At 51.3% G+C, this 13,484-nt stretch overlaps 1 protein-coding gene across 1 annotated transcript in view; it reads left to right on the forward strand.

The window, feature by feature from the left end:
* ADCY2 (adenylate cyclase 2) overlaps positions 1-11,408 on the forward strand; it is a gene marked incomplete at its 5' end in the record, with an annotated part of 137,973 nt that extends 126,565 nt beyond the window's left edge. The window contains 3 exons of the mRNA XM_039223317.1: positions 830-944; positions 5,846-5,970; positions 10,566-11,408. Of these exons, the coding sequence (XP_039079248.1) occupies positions 830-944; positions 5,846-5,970; positions 10,566-10,718 (393 nt within the window). The remainder of the gene's footprint in view (positions 1-829; positions 945-5,845; positions 5,971-10,565) is intronic.
* Positions 11,409-13,484: the final 2,076 nt, after the last annotated feature.

Below are 13,484 nucleotides of genomic sequence, written 5' to 3' on the forward strand. Positions count from 1 at the left end.
GTCAGAGAGAGAGGGAGACACAGAATCCGAAGACAGGCTCCAGGCTCTGAGCTGTCAGCACAGAGCCCGATGCAGGGCTCGAACCCACGAACCGTGAGATCATGACCTGAGCTGAAGTCGGACGCTCAATTGAGCCACTCAGGTGCCCCGTTAACTTCCTTTTCTAGAAAGCCGCCAGTCATGCTGGATTAGTCATACTAATGACCTCATTTGGTTCTAATCTCCTCTTTAATGATGGCGATAAGCAGCTGCAAAACAAATACTGAGGATTTGGAGGTAATGAATTTGGGAGAGTGGGGGAGACACATAACACCCTCCCCCTAAAGGGGCAAAGGGGGAGAGGTGTTTCCACAACGCAGGTGAGCTGTGTGGCAGGTGTGGAGTGAGGAAGAGGAGGAAAGGACCCCACCTCTCTCCCCTGCCCCCCCCCACCTTTCCCTGGCCCTCCCATTGGTCAGCCCAGCAGGGGACCAGAGGTCAGCCTCTCGGAGCCAGAGGCCAGCGGAGAACCGGAGAGACAGGGGTGCGCGGCAAGCAGAGAACCGGAAGCCAGCCACTTCTCAAAGGGTCCTGTCGGCGGTTTCCGGGTTAAGACGACGTAGGTCCTGTTCCGAGTCTTCCACTGTCTCAGGTCTCGCCGGGGTCACAAGGATGAACTGGGGCGCAGGCCTCCTTGTGATGCGGGGTGACCCTCACACCTGTCTGCCGGGCATTACAGCCCTGTTACCTGAAGCGTTGCTGTCTGCCTGGAGCCCAGGTTTGGGGCTCAGGGACCGGTCCCCGGCCGGCTGACCTCTAACCCCACATTCCCGTGTGTGTTTCCACTCAGGAGCCCGAGAGGCAGTACATGCACATCGGCACCATGGTGGAGTTTGCCTTTGCCATGGTGGCGAAGCTGGACGCTATCAACAAGCACTCCTTCAATGACTTCAAGCTGCGAGTGGGTATGTTGTGTCAAGCGCGCTGGCTTCCGGGGTGCGGAGGGCGTGGCGTAAGGAGCAGGCGCACCGGAAGTGTGTGACGAGCTCAGACTTCCGGGGGAGGGGGTGCGGAGGGCGTGGCGTAAGGAGCAGGCGCACCGGAAGTGTGTGAAGAGCTCAGACTTCCGGGGGAGGGGTGCGGAGGGCGTGGCGTAAGAACAGGCGCACCGGAAGTGTGTGAAGAGCTCAGACTTCCGGGGGAGGGGTGCGGAGGGCGTGGCGTAAGAACAGGGGCACCGGAAGTGTGTGAAGAGCTCAGACTTCCGGGGGAGGGGTGCGGAGGGCGTGGCGTAAGAACAAGGGCACCGGAAGTGTGTGAAGAGCTCAGACTTCCGGGAGGGTGGGGAGGGCGGAAGGGGTGTCGGCCATCTTGCCAGGCCGGAGTAGTCTTCCCAGTGTGTCTGGAATGCGGGAGGATTGGATTTTGGCAAGCGGGGCGCCAGCGGGCTCAGGAAAGTTGGCAGCCTCTGAGGCACCTTGGCACAGGTTAGAAAACAGAGCACCCTTTGGTTGGACCCAGCTGCGAGCACTATGTCTAGCAAGCGGACCGTGAGCTGGATGTCAGTCCCGCGGCCTCATCCCTCCTGCCTGGGCTCCTCCGCAAGCCACCGCGTGCGTGCGTGGCTTTAGACCATCGCGAGGAGCCATTGACTGTAAACCACGCCGTTATTTCAGGAGCTGCTGCCAGTGAAATTAGCATGGACTCTAAGATGCATCCAGGCTTCGGAGAGCCCAAAAATGTAAAAAATGAAAAAATATTAAGGCAATGTAAAAAATGAAAAAATATTAAGGCATCTTAGAATAGTTGAAATAGTCCCACACTCCTGGGGTCACAAATCTCCAGACGCCCCAAACGTATGCCCCAGGTTCTGAACTAGCTATAGCTTTTCTGACTGAATGTTCAGCTCTGAGAGTAAAGGCCACTGTCTTTAGAATTTGAAGATTTCTGTCTCACAAATATTTTTAAAAATGTGAACTTTCTAGAAGTTTTCCCTGACTTTAAGCTGCTTCATGAGCATGTTTTGTGCTTACTTGCCTTTTACAAATGTCTATAAAAATAAAAAGTGCGCTTTACACGCTCAGCTTAGCACAGGGCTCTCGGCATATTTGTGGTTATGGCCGTTCATGATTGGTAAGAGCTTCTTTGACCATTTTATGTTCCTCTTGGCAACACATTTTGCTGCTTCTGAAAGCAAGTCTGCATAAGAGGAGCTTTTTTAATAAATTCCATCTGAATGGCTTTTCACTTCTTTTGGATATAGACTTCAACTTAAAAAAAAAAATCCCAATAAATCGAGAGCGATTTTCTTCCTTTGCTCTGCCTACGTTCTGAATTTTAAAACCCAGGAATATATCTCTTGAGCAAAATGAAGCCTCTTGACTGCTTGTATATTCTGTTCATCGTTAGTGCCTGGACACATTTTGCTTTGTACTTTTCTCACGTCCGTGTACAATGGGCGTCACCTTATACCAAGGTGAGAAGGGCCAGGCAGCTGGGAGGCTTCCCTCCCCACTGCTGACCACATCAAACGTGCAGGTGTCCCCTTGATGCTCGAGCTTCTTTATGGTTTTGACAGCTTAGGAAATGAGCCCCCCCAACTTTCAAACTACCCTTGTAAAAAAAAAAAAATGTCTATTCTATGGTGAAATGATCTGCTCTATTATTAAGCATATTCAATCCAAAATAATACTGCTTTTCACTGCAAGATGAAATAGAGGCGACTGTTTGCTAGTCACATGCTTTACTTCCCCCAAAATTACAGTTTTCTTGCTTTGGACCTTAGTAGTTTCCAAATTTATGTGAGCAATTGAATAGACCTTGTTCAATAAGGATTTATTGAGTGTTTATCTTGTGCTGATTATTGAATAACTAATAATATCTATACTCTCAACCCACGTGCCAGCTCTTTTAGATTTCTGAGGAAGACTAAGCTCAGTGTTTCACAGGCTCTGCTGCTACCTGTCCCCACCCCTCGACCTCTCTCTCGGGGGTCCGCTTGCCCGCTGCCCTCGGTACATAGTGCCATCCAGTGGCAGTTCATGGTAGGAACTTGGAAGAGTAATACTTTTAAAAAAAAAAAAATAGATGATACAAATAAGAAATGCTGAATTCACTCTTAACTTCCTCTTCTGCGTGTCAAGCTGCAGAAGCAGTTAGCGGGAACTAGAATGTGGGCACGTTCCTGCACTAAGTGGAGATTGAGCCCCGTGCCAGGCGTCATCAGCCCAGGCTTTCCCCGCCGCCCCACCAGGCGCTGACCAAGCCGGACTCGGCAGCCGGGAGGAAATCTGATGCAGACGGGGCTTGAGGGCACCGGCCAGCAGCCAGCGGCTGGAATGAATTATCTGGGGTGTCTGCAGCACAGGGTGGAGTTTGAGTCTTCCGCAAAAGCAAAGCAGAATTTCCTTCTCACCTCGTGCATACCTTCAAAGATTTTGTGGAACGCTGTTTCTACTGTTTCCTGCCTACGTCTGCATTGCAGAGAGGAAGCTTTGCCTCGGGTCTCTAGCAAGCCGTAGTAGGCTAAGCACCTCAGCAGTGGGAAGAGGGGTCTCAGAAACATCCTCTTTAATAAACACAGGTTGACTCCTGTAGTGAGACAGGGGTTCTAGATCTAGGAGAGGACTCAGTTCTGAGGGATAGTCAGCCAAAGTCAATATCTCCATTTCTCTCTCTGTGGCCTTCCTCCACACCACTGCCAGAATAACTGTGGGTCTGTGGGTCTGAACTGAGATCCCGGGGCAAGGACTCATTCTACCTGGTGCACGGAGTTGGGGGAGAATCCCGGGCCTCTCTGATTAGAGAAGTTGAGCAGACTTCTAAGGAGATGGCACGGGCAGCCTGAAAGCTCACGCTGAGCTCACGTGTCAGCGCGTAATAACGATGGGGTTATGATTGCAGTAACAGAAAGGGCAGTCAGAGCGATGGCCTCCTGTGTTAGTGATGGCCTGGGCTGCCTGATTATCTGGGCAGTTACATGGGCAAGGTGGGGGCCAGCTGAGCTGGAGAGTGACCCCTCCTGAGTTTCCCCAGCCACCTATGGATGGCTGTCCCTGGGGAATCAGTGTGTGTGAGGAGATCCTCAGTCTGATGGGTGCAGAGCTGCAAGGAACCCAGCTCAAGGGGGTCCAGAATCCAAGCAACAGAGCCTGAGAGACATCCCTGCACTTGTCTGGAGATGGCCTGGGGGTCACGGTGGCTCCCCAGGGGTGAGCCTGTGTACCCCAGGACCCTTCCAAATGTGAGGCTCTTGGGAGCCTCCCCCAAGAGAATTTCCTCAAATCTGAACTCCATCAAAATCTCTACTTTGCCCATACTTAGATCTGTTGTTCTAAAGTTGATACGGGTAGACTCCCTCACTCGCACGGTGCCCGTTGAGGGAGCCCTTTGGAAGGTGCTTTAGCGATGCAAATCAAAGGCACAAACATGCTCCTCTGGAATTCAGTAAACTTGGCATTGGGACACATCAAAGGCAACAACCTGAAAGGTGGGAAGAAGCCTTGTGCACGGGAAGCTCATGGCTGCGTCCTTACCAGCAGGGGCCACGGAGCTGGCTGCCGCTGCCATCTGCTGCCTGTCTCATGGCGCCCTCCCCTGCTTTCTCGCCTGAAGCCAGAGGCGATGCTAACAGTACCCACCCCACAGGGCTGTTGTGAGAAACCCCAGACTTTTACAGTGCACAGCAGGTAGAAAATGCCACACTGGTGTGGGGGCAAGTGGCAGACTGAGCAAGATGTTGGCATGAACCCAAAAGTCCGTCAGTGGCAGAACTGCCAGCAAATGCGGTGTATCCACTCAGAGTAGCTGTTTAAAACAGAAAGATGTAGATTTCAAAATCAACATCAACCACAGCACTACTAGAAAACAGTGATCATGTATTGTCTAAGATTATATAGCAACATAGAAAACTATTATAGGGATGCCAGGGTGCCTCTTTTGGGCCACTTTGGCTCAGGTCATGATCTCACAGCTCATGAGTTTGAGCCCTGCAATGAGTTCAAGCCCCACTCTGGATCCTCCTATCTGCCTTTTTCTCTGTCCCTCCCCCTCCCCTTCCCTCTCTCTTTCTCTCTCCCTACCCAAAACAAACATTTTTTTTAACTTTTTAATTTCTTTAATGTTTGTTTATTTTTGAGAGTGAGAGACACAGAGCCGAGTGGGGGAGGGGCAGAGAGAGAGGGAGATAGAAAATCCAAAGCAGGCTCCAGGCTCCAAGCTGTCAGCACAGAGCCTGATGCAGGGCTCAAACCCACGAACTGTGAGATCATGACCTGAGCCGAAGTTGGTCGCTTAACCAGCTGAGCCACCCAGGTGCCCCAAACATTTTTTAAAAACTTAAAAAAATAAGAAAACTATTATAATGTTTGATTTTTTTTTTAATATTTTATTTCTAGGAGAGAGAGAGAGAGAGACAGCGTGAGCAGGGGAGGGTCAGAAAGAGAGGGAGTCGCAGACTCTGAAACAGGCTCCAGGCTCTAAGCTGGCAGTCAGCACAGAGCCCGACACTGGGCTCGAACCCACGAACCGCGAGTTCATGACCTAAGCGAAAGTCGGACGCTTAACCAACTAAGCCACCCAGGCGCCCCATGTAATGTTTGTTTTTTTTAAAGCATAACCAAATTTATGTTATTATGGAATAATAATGATATATGGTTACATCTACATGAATCAAGGTCGAGAAAGGAAACAATTATTTTTCTTTGTTTTAGAATTCCGTGAGTTGAGCTAATGTTGGTTTCATGATGATGATGCAGAAATATTCTTTTTTTTTTTTTGATGATGCAGAAATATTCTTGTGAAACTTTGCTGTGTGAGACAGTCGCTGTAGCTTGAGTCTCGTTAACCTGGTTCTGATGTGTGGCAGGTATTAACCACGGACCTGTGATAGCCGGTGTGATTGGAGCTCAGAAGCCACAGTACGACATCTGGGGCAACACCGTGAACGTGGCCAGCAGGATGGATAGCACCGGCGTGCTGGACAAAATACAGGTAATTCAGGCTTCTCTGTCATCATGGGTGAGGTCTGTCCTCTCAGAAATCATCAATGAGCATCATCATAATGATGATGGAATATTAGAACAAAGAACCTTGGAAGTTACTTAAATCTTGAGAAAACCTTGAAACACCATGAACGCACCTGAACTTGACACGAATCGTCACTGTTAACAGTGATTTAGAAATGTAATAATGTAAAGGTGACTGCGTTGGAGAAAGTCAGTGGTTGCCAACAATCAACACTGCAGTCTGACACCTGAGGATCAAGTCAAGGCTGGAACCTTCTCTCCTCTTTCATCTTCTGGCACCAGCACGGTGAAAAGAGCTCTGCAAGGGAGAGGGAGTGTACAACCCAAACCAGACAGCACCCCCAGACTTCCTGTCCCGGAGGCTGAATTGGAAGGAGGCAGAAAGGAGCCGACTGGGGAAAGACAAGGGATGAGAGTCGGGGTGACATGAAATGGCAGTGCCAAGTCGGGCCAGCATGGGATTGGGATATCATGAATGACTGGAAAGCACTGGAATCCACTCAGGGGAGGGTGCTTGGGCACAGTACCAGACACGTACAAGGAGAGACTGACTTCTCCTAATGAGAAGAATGTGTGCCCACGTGCGTTTCTGCGGAACTTTCTATTGGCCCCACCCTCAAACATCAGCGATTCCTCATTTCACTCCAGATTCCACACTTCATCTAAAAGATAGATTCCTGCCAAGTGGCAAATTTGTGTGAAAACAGTGGGACACAAAAAATGGGCTTTTTTTTTTTTTTTTTGGTCATTTACAGAGAATTCCAAAAGTCCCTGTTCCGTGTGCCTTGGCTTGGCCCGTGTCCTCGAGTAACCTTGCCTCCTAACATTATGACGGAGATTTAGAATTCTAGAAGCCCAAGAGTGGGTTTCTCATTAAACTTCTGCTTACTTTTCACACTCCCCACCAGATCCATTCAAGAAGATTCCGTTTCTGTGAACTTTCTATCGCCTAGCTTAATTTATTTGGAACAGGACCTGTATGCTCCCCTTTTTCCCGCCACTTTCGTTGCCGAAAGTTAGCAACCGAGCAACAGAACGAGGAAAGATGGTAGGTGGCGTGGGGAGAAGAGGAATGTCTGGGGCCTCCCAGCCAGACCGCCATTGCCCAGGGTAGAGAGCCAGCTGGTTGTGCTCATGAGAGCCAATCCAGACGAAGCTCTCACCGGAAATGGGGCTGGAGCAGTGGGCACGCACGGTGTGTGGAGATGGATGGCCCAGTTGCCTACGACGGGAGGCATGGTCTGCCATCTCGGCACCTCGTTGACCCGTGCCTTGATGACACCATGACCTTGAGGGCTTCCTGCATGCATGTCATTGGGTGCTCTCAATGCCCAGGGATGCTGCAGCAATCCCAGACAATGCGGGGTCTTCTGTTTGGCACGGGAAGAGGGTGCTTTTATCAAGGACACACGTTCCCAACCTGTAGGCCAACCTAGGATCCCCTTCCCACACCTGGAACATTCGGAAGACAGATGGCGGCTTTAACACGCTTCACGACTTTCCAAGTGGTTTTCAAGCACTTGGGATACGTAGCAAAACCAATTTAAGAGAGGCTGGTCGGGGAGAGCGCTCCCTCCTGGAGGTTGTAAATCCCCTGCAGGTCAGTGTCAGAGTTTAAAATGAGTTTGAGCTTATGTGCGTCTCCAAGAGGATATTGGGCCTCATAAAACTCCAGGTGATTTAGGGCTGAGCAGCCTCCCCCCTCCATCCCCCCCAGCCGGTCCCTGTGCACTCAGAGCCTGGAGGAAACGGGAGAGAAGCTCATCTGCGTGCATTCTCGCCGTACAGCCGCTGGGAGGTGTGTGTCCAGCACATTCCTTCTGAGGCTGTGGTCATCTCCCCTCCAATAGCTTCGCATTTCTACTTCCGTGCAAGCAACAGAGCAAGATACCAGGAAAAGTCCGGAATGATGCTGAGATCGTTCGAAGCGCCTCCTGGGCCTGAAGAACAGGTTCCTTTGATTAAAGAGCATTCCACTCCCACCGTGCTTTCTAGCCTGGGAGCTCACGGAACACTGGGGAAAACCCGCGGGTCGCCCAGCTAGGCTGCCCCTGGACTTGGAGGAGTACTGGCTAGTGTTCATCGGGGAGGTGGCCCCCGCCCCTTATGGTGATGGTGTGGATGGGGTTACAAATTCCAAGGGATAGCTCACAAACGCCGGTGGTGATCCTCCATGCCAGTGAACCCCCTGACTGCAGAATTAACCCCCAAGGCCCCAAACGATGTGTGTGTTTTCTTTTTTTTTATGTTTTTTTATTTATTTCTGAGACAGTGACAGTGTGAGCAGGGGAGGGGCAGAGAGAGAGGGAGACACAGACTCTGAAACAGGCTCCAGGCTCTGAGCCAGCCGTCAGCACAGAGCCCGACGCGGGGCTCGAACCCATGAACCATGAGATCATGACCTGAGCCAAAGTCAGACGCTGAACCGACTGAGCCACCCAGGCGCTGCAAGATGTGTGTGTTTTCTGTGCCAGGTTGGAAGTGGGATGCCTGTGGAATTCTCTAACTCTGATTATGCCTGCGAACCCTTCTCATGAGCTCCTGTCTGTCATCGGAGTTTCCCAGCTCTGTCCCTATTCCTTCAGTTCCTACCCAGGATCCAAAGTCCTTCCTGTGCCCCAGCTTCACCTCCTGGCTACACTCGTCCTTCCCCCGGACTTGGGCCCAACATAGCAACAGACAGGACATGAGCATGTGGTACCTACGACCCTCTTTCCTTGCTCTGGTCACAAGGGTCCCAAGGACCCACACATCAGCCCCTGTGCTAGGGGAGGGTCATAGAGTCAAATTACAGGAAGACAGAGTGGTTTCTCTAGCTCATTCCGACAGCCTGTCCCTGAGATCTTTACACGGCACACTTCAGCCTCACTGCTGGGGGCCCCTCGATGCTTTCCTGGGTCCTCGTAAGCACAGCCTTCCTGTTTCTGCCGCTGCTGCATGGCAGTGTCTGCCCTTGGCGCCAAGCCCTAGGGGGGCTGGCTCACTGTCGCGGCCACTGCCCCCACCACTACATGGTCCCCCCAGTAGCACCCACTCCACCGTCCACAAGCCTGCCCAGCACGTGTGTGTCACCCACACGCCCAAGGTGGCTGGGGCCCCACAGGTGCCATGTTCATCCTCTGATGATGTGGGAGGAAATCCCTCCCCCTCCCCCTCCCTCTCCCCTTCCCCTCCTCCCCCTCCTCCCCCTCTTCTGCTTTCTCCCATGCTTTCAGAGCAACATTCCCAGGGGGTTCCAGAAAAAACAGCTCCTCTCTCTCTACTCAAAACCCAGATACCTCCTGGGAGGCCTGCCTGGGACCGTGTCCCTGACACGGGGTCTGCCCTCACTTCTGAAGCTATTGGCCTAGTCTGTTCTCACCTCACCCTTCTGTGCTCAAGAAAGCCTCTTCAGCAAGAGGCTTTGCCGGCACTCAGGCAGACGGATGCTGCCGGGCAGCCGTGAGCTGTCACCCCCCAGACACGGCTCCCCAGGATGGCACAGTGCAGGCTCGGGCTGACAGGCGACAGGACTCGGTACGACCTATCCCCCCTACGAGAGAGGAGCTGTGCTACCCGGAAAGTTCCCTGCCCTCTGACCCGATGGGACCGGCGCCACTGTGTAGTGGAGGCCAAGCGGCGGGAATCACAGGGGCAGGCGGCAAGGGAGGGACCCGGCCCCGGGCACACTCTGTGTCCGCTCTGGGAAGGGACCAAGCTCTCGAGACCTGACTCGGCAGGTCACGCCCGTGCCAAGGCTGGCGCAGACCCCTCGTCTTCTTCGTTTTATTCTTGAGCATTCGCTGAAGCATGGGGCCACTTGCAGGAGCCGGCGGTGCGCCTCACGGTGTCTTCTCCCAGGTGAATTAAATCCGGTACTCACATTTATGATTTTGTGAAATGACATTCATGACAACTTGTAAAATCCCACTACAGTATATTTTGATTCATTTTCTTTTTCCGGGTCTTTCTCTCTCTTTTTTTAGTTTATTGATTTTGAGAGAGAGAGGGAGGAAGCAGGGTAGGGACAGAGAGAGAGGGAGAGAGAGAATCCCAAGCAGGCTCCTCACTGTCAGCACAGAATCTGACGCGGGGCTCAATCCCATGAACCATGAGGTAGTGACCTGAGCCGATACCAAGAGTTGGACGCTTAGCCAGCTGAGCCACCCAGACGCCCCTTTCCAGGTCTCTTATATGTGGATACATCATCTTCACGTAGTTGAAATCATAGCGTGGGTCTGGGCTTCATTTTTCCGGTGGGGGGTGAACAGATCCTGCGTGTTTCCTGGTCTCCGCCGCGATATGGATCATGCCAGCATCATGGTTTACTCCGCCACGGAGATCACTTGACCTTTCAGGTGGTTTAGAGCCTGTCACCATTGCAGCGTGAAATGACATGTTGTCCTTAAAACGCTTTTCTTCTCCCACATGGTTCTTTCTGCTTCTAACGTCTCAGGAGTAGAATGAAAGGGCCAGAGAACATGAATGTCTTTGGGCTCCTGATCTTTGTGGTCAGGCGAGCTTCTGGAGGCCGTGTTACGTAGGCACTGACCACTTCTTCATCTGCCCACATGCTTCTAGGTCACCGAGGAGACAAGCCTCATCCTTCAGACGCTGGGGTACACGTGCACATGTCGGGGAATAATCAACGTGAAAGGCAAGGGGGAGCTGAAGACGTACTTTGTAAACACAGAAATGTCAAGGTCACTTTCCCAGAGCAACTTGGCTTCTTGAAGGGTTGCCTTCACTTCGGCAAGAAGACTGTATTTTCAGGAAGGTACGATGCACTTTCTGACTGCAAGCTTTGTTTCTCGTTTTCGGTGTGCGTGCTCTGTTCTGTCCCATGGAGCCTTTTCAGACTCGTTCCTCTGACCTGGTGGCATACCGTTTGGTGGCTGATGTGTCCCAAGATCGCTCTGCCACTTGCACTGTGCTTACTCCTAAGCAGAAGGTAAAGGAGTGTGTCTTATAGGAGAAATGCGTTCAGAGAATTTACAAAGATGACAGAGGTGAAATAAACAAAAATTCTTAAGGCAATAAAACTAGGGGGTGTATATTATCTTCCAGTGCATGTTTTGTTTTTCTTTTTTTTTTTTTTTTTCTGGAAAATATGGTAGCTCGCCAACCGCATCTGCTAGTCCGATATTACAACACACAGTATTTGTGAATGAGTTGATTCTGTCGCCCCACAAGGAATTTGACTGTGTTAGCCCAACGTGTTTCATAACCAGTGGCTGTCCGTGGGCCCCCGCGGGGCCCCTGGGCCTGTCGCCTTGCTCTGTTGTGTCTCGTGCCAGCAGCGGGTAGCCCTCCATCACCAGAATTAGTTCTCATGACCTAGGACCAGTTTTGTACCAACATGTCCAATGTTTTGATGCCATTGTCTTTTGTAAGGTTGATTCATTAAAAGTTTTATGTACTTTGGTTTAGAGTCCGTATCTTTTCCCCCCTTGCTTCTCCCGCGGTTTGCTCCAGAATCGAGGCTTATGTTCCGTTCTCCTGACTGATGGTTGTTTCACAAAGAGCGCCCCAGAGGCAGCAATTGGGAGATTCTTGAGTAATTCAGATCAGGACGAGGCTTGTGAGGCACATACTTGATTTTTCCACTCTCTGGAAATGTTCAGAATGCCCTGTGGTATCTCTAGGGAATGTTCTCTGAGAAAAATAGTGGTGTTTTATTTGTTTATTTATTTACTTACTTAATTATTGAGAGAAAGAGAGAGAGAGGGAAGGAGAGAATGCAGGCAGGGGAGGGGCAGAAAGGGAAAGAGAGAATCCCAAGCAGGTTCAGCACTGTAAGCACGGAGCCCGACGTGGGGCTCAAACTCGCCAACCACGAGATCACGACCTGAGCTGAAATCAAGAGTCATACACTTAACCGACAGAGCACCCAGGTGCCCCTGGGGAAAATATTTGAATAGTAAAAGGACTCTATCAGCAGCTGTGCCCTCTCTGCCCATATACTCTGGTCTACGTTAATAGTTTGGTAGAGCCATCAGACACAGGCTGCAGGGTAATAATTGGGCACTGACTGTGTACATCAACAGTCACAATAACTTGAACTCACTGGGAAGAGCTGCCAGGCCCCACAAGATGCCTATTATGTCTAAGGAGCTTAAGAGGCACAGAGCCAACATTACATGTTGTTGAAGAGAGAAGACGGGGGGAATTCTGTTCTAGTAAATCCAACTCTAGAGTTTCGAGGCTTTTTCTTCACATAAAGAACTCATACTTTGCCAAAGGGTGCAAATAGAGCAGCCGCGCATGGTCTGATGTTCAAAAGCAAAGCTTCACGTGCCGCCTGCTTTGGCGCCCTTGGCTTCTGTTTGCAGCTCAAGGCAGGTGTGTGTGAGAGGTGGAGGACCCCCCACCCACCAGGAGCACCTGGTTCCTGGCAGCTCGGACCTGAAGCGCCAGGCCCTCGCAGGATTCCTGACTGACTGTTTCCTGGCCGTGTGACTTTGAACGTGTCTCTTAATTTCTCTTGGGGCTGTTTCCTCATGGGTAGCTTACGGGATCAGGTCTGATTGAAAGCGCTAATGACCGTGCGACAGCCTGGCCGGTGCCCAGCGCTATCTCTTGCCAGCACCACCCTGCCAGGGCTCAGACTCACATAAAAGCACTTCCGAAACCCCTAATTGGCGTTCATCGCCGAAGCGGAATACAGCATGACTTCTTCCACGGTCCGCCTCCGTCAGGAAGGGCTTGATCCTAGAATTACAACTCAGCGTTGGCAATTCTCCAGAAAGGTGACCGAAAGAAAAAAAGTAGTATAAGGAGGTTTGTCATCACTCTCACGGAAATGTGGACTGGGAGGCCCTGGGGTGTCCCTGACTTCAGACCTGCCTCCTGTGTCCTTGGTAACAATGATCGGCAGCCACGCCTTGTGGCCCTTCCTCCCTTGGGGCCTGCAGCTCCCTCCCAGGGCACTTCATGTCGCCTCCCCCTAGCAGATACCCATAGCTGGGTGATTTGCCAAGCGCTCTTAACCCTGGCTTTTCGCACCCCCCGAAAATATGCTGAATTTGGTGGAAAGAACTCAAAAGGAGAATTGTGTTTTTCCCCCAGAACTGTATTACCAGGCTTACCAAACAGTACATTTTTTTTTTTTAATGTTCATTTATTTTTGAGAGAGCACAGTAGGTGAGAGGTGGAGACAGGGGAGACAGAGCATCTGTCAGCACAGAACCTGATGCGGGGCTTGAACTCAGGAACCGTGAGATCATGACCTGAGCCAAAGTTGGACGCTCAACCAGCTGAGCCACCCAGGCGGCCCCCAAACAGTACACTTTTTAAATGTCACATCATTATCAGAGTCTACCTTGCAAAGGTCCGCGCACATGCAGATCTCAAAGTGTGGTCCCCAGCCAGCGGCGGCAGCGCCTCATTTTCAGGCCCCAGCCCAGACTTGCCGAGTTAGTCAGAGGTCCTGGCCATGGGACTCTCAACACAGGCTCTGTGCTTAGATAACACGTTGTCCAGCTGATTCTGGTCCCCAGC

The sequence above is a fragment of the Hyaena hyaena genome, unplaced genomic scaffold (genome assembly GCF_003009895.1).
Source record: "Hyaena hyaena isolate Hyena2069 unplaced genomic scaffold, ASM300989v1 scaffold_1324, whole genome shotgun sequence".
NCBI lineage: Eukaryota > Metazoa > Chordata > Mammalia > Carnivora > Hyaenidae > Hyaena > Hyaena hyaena.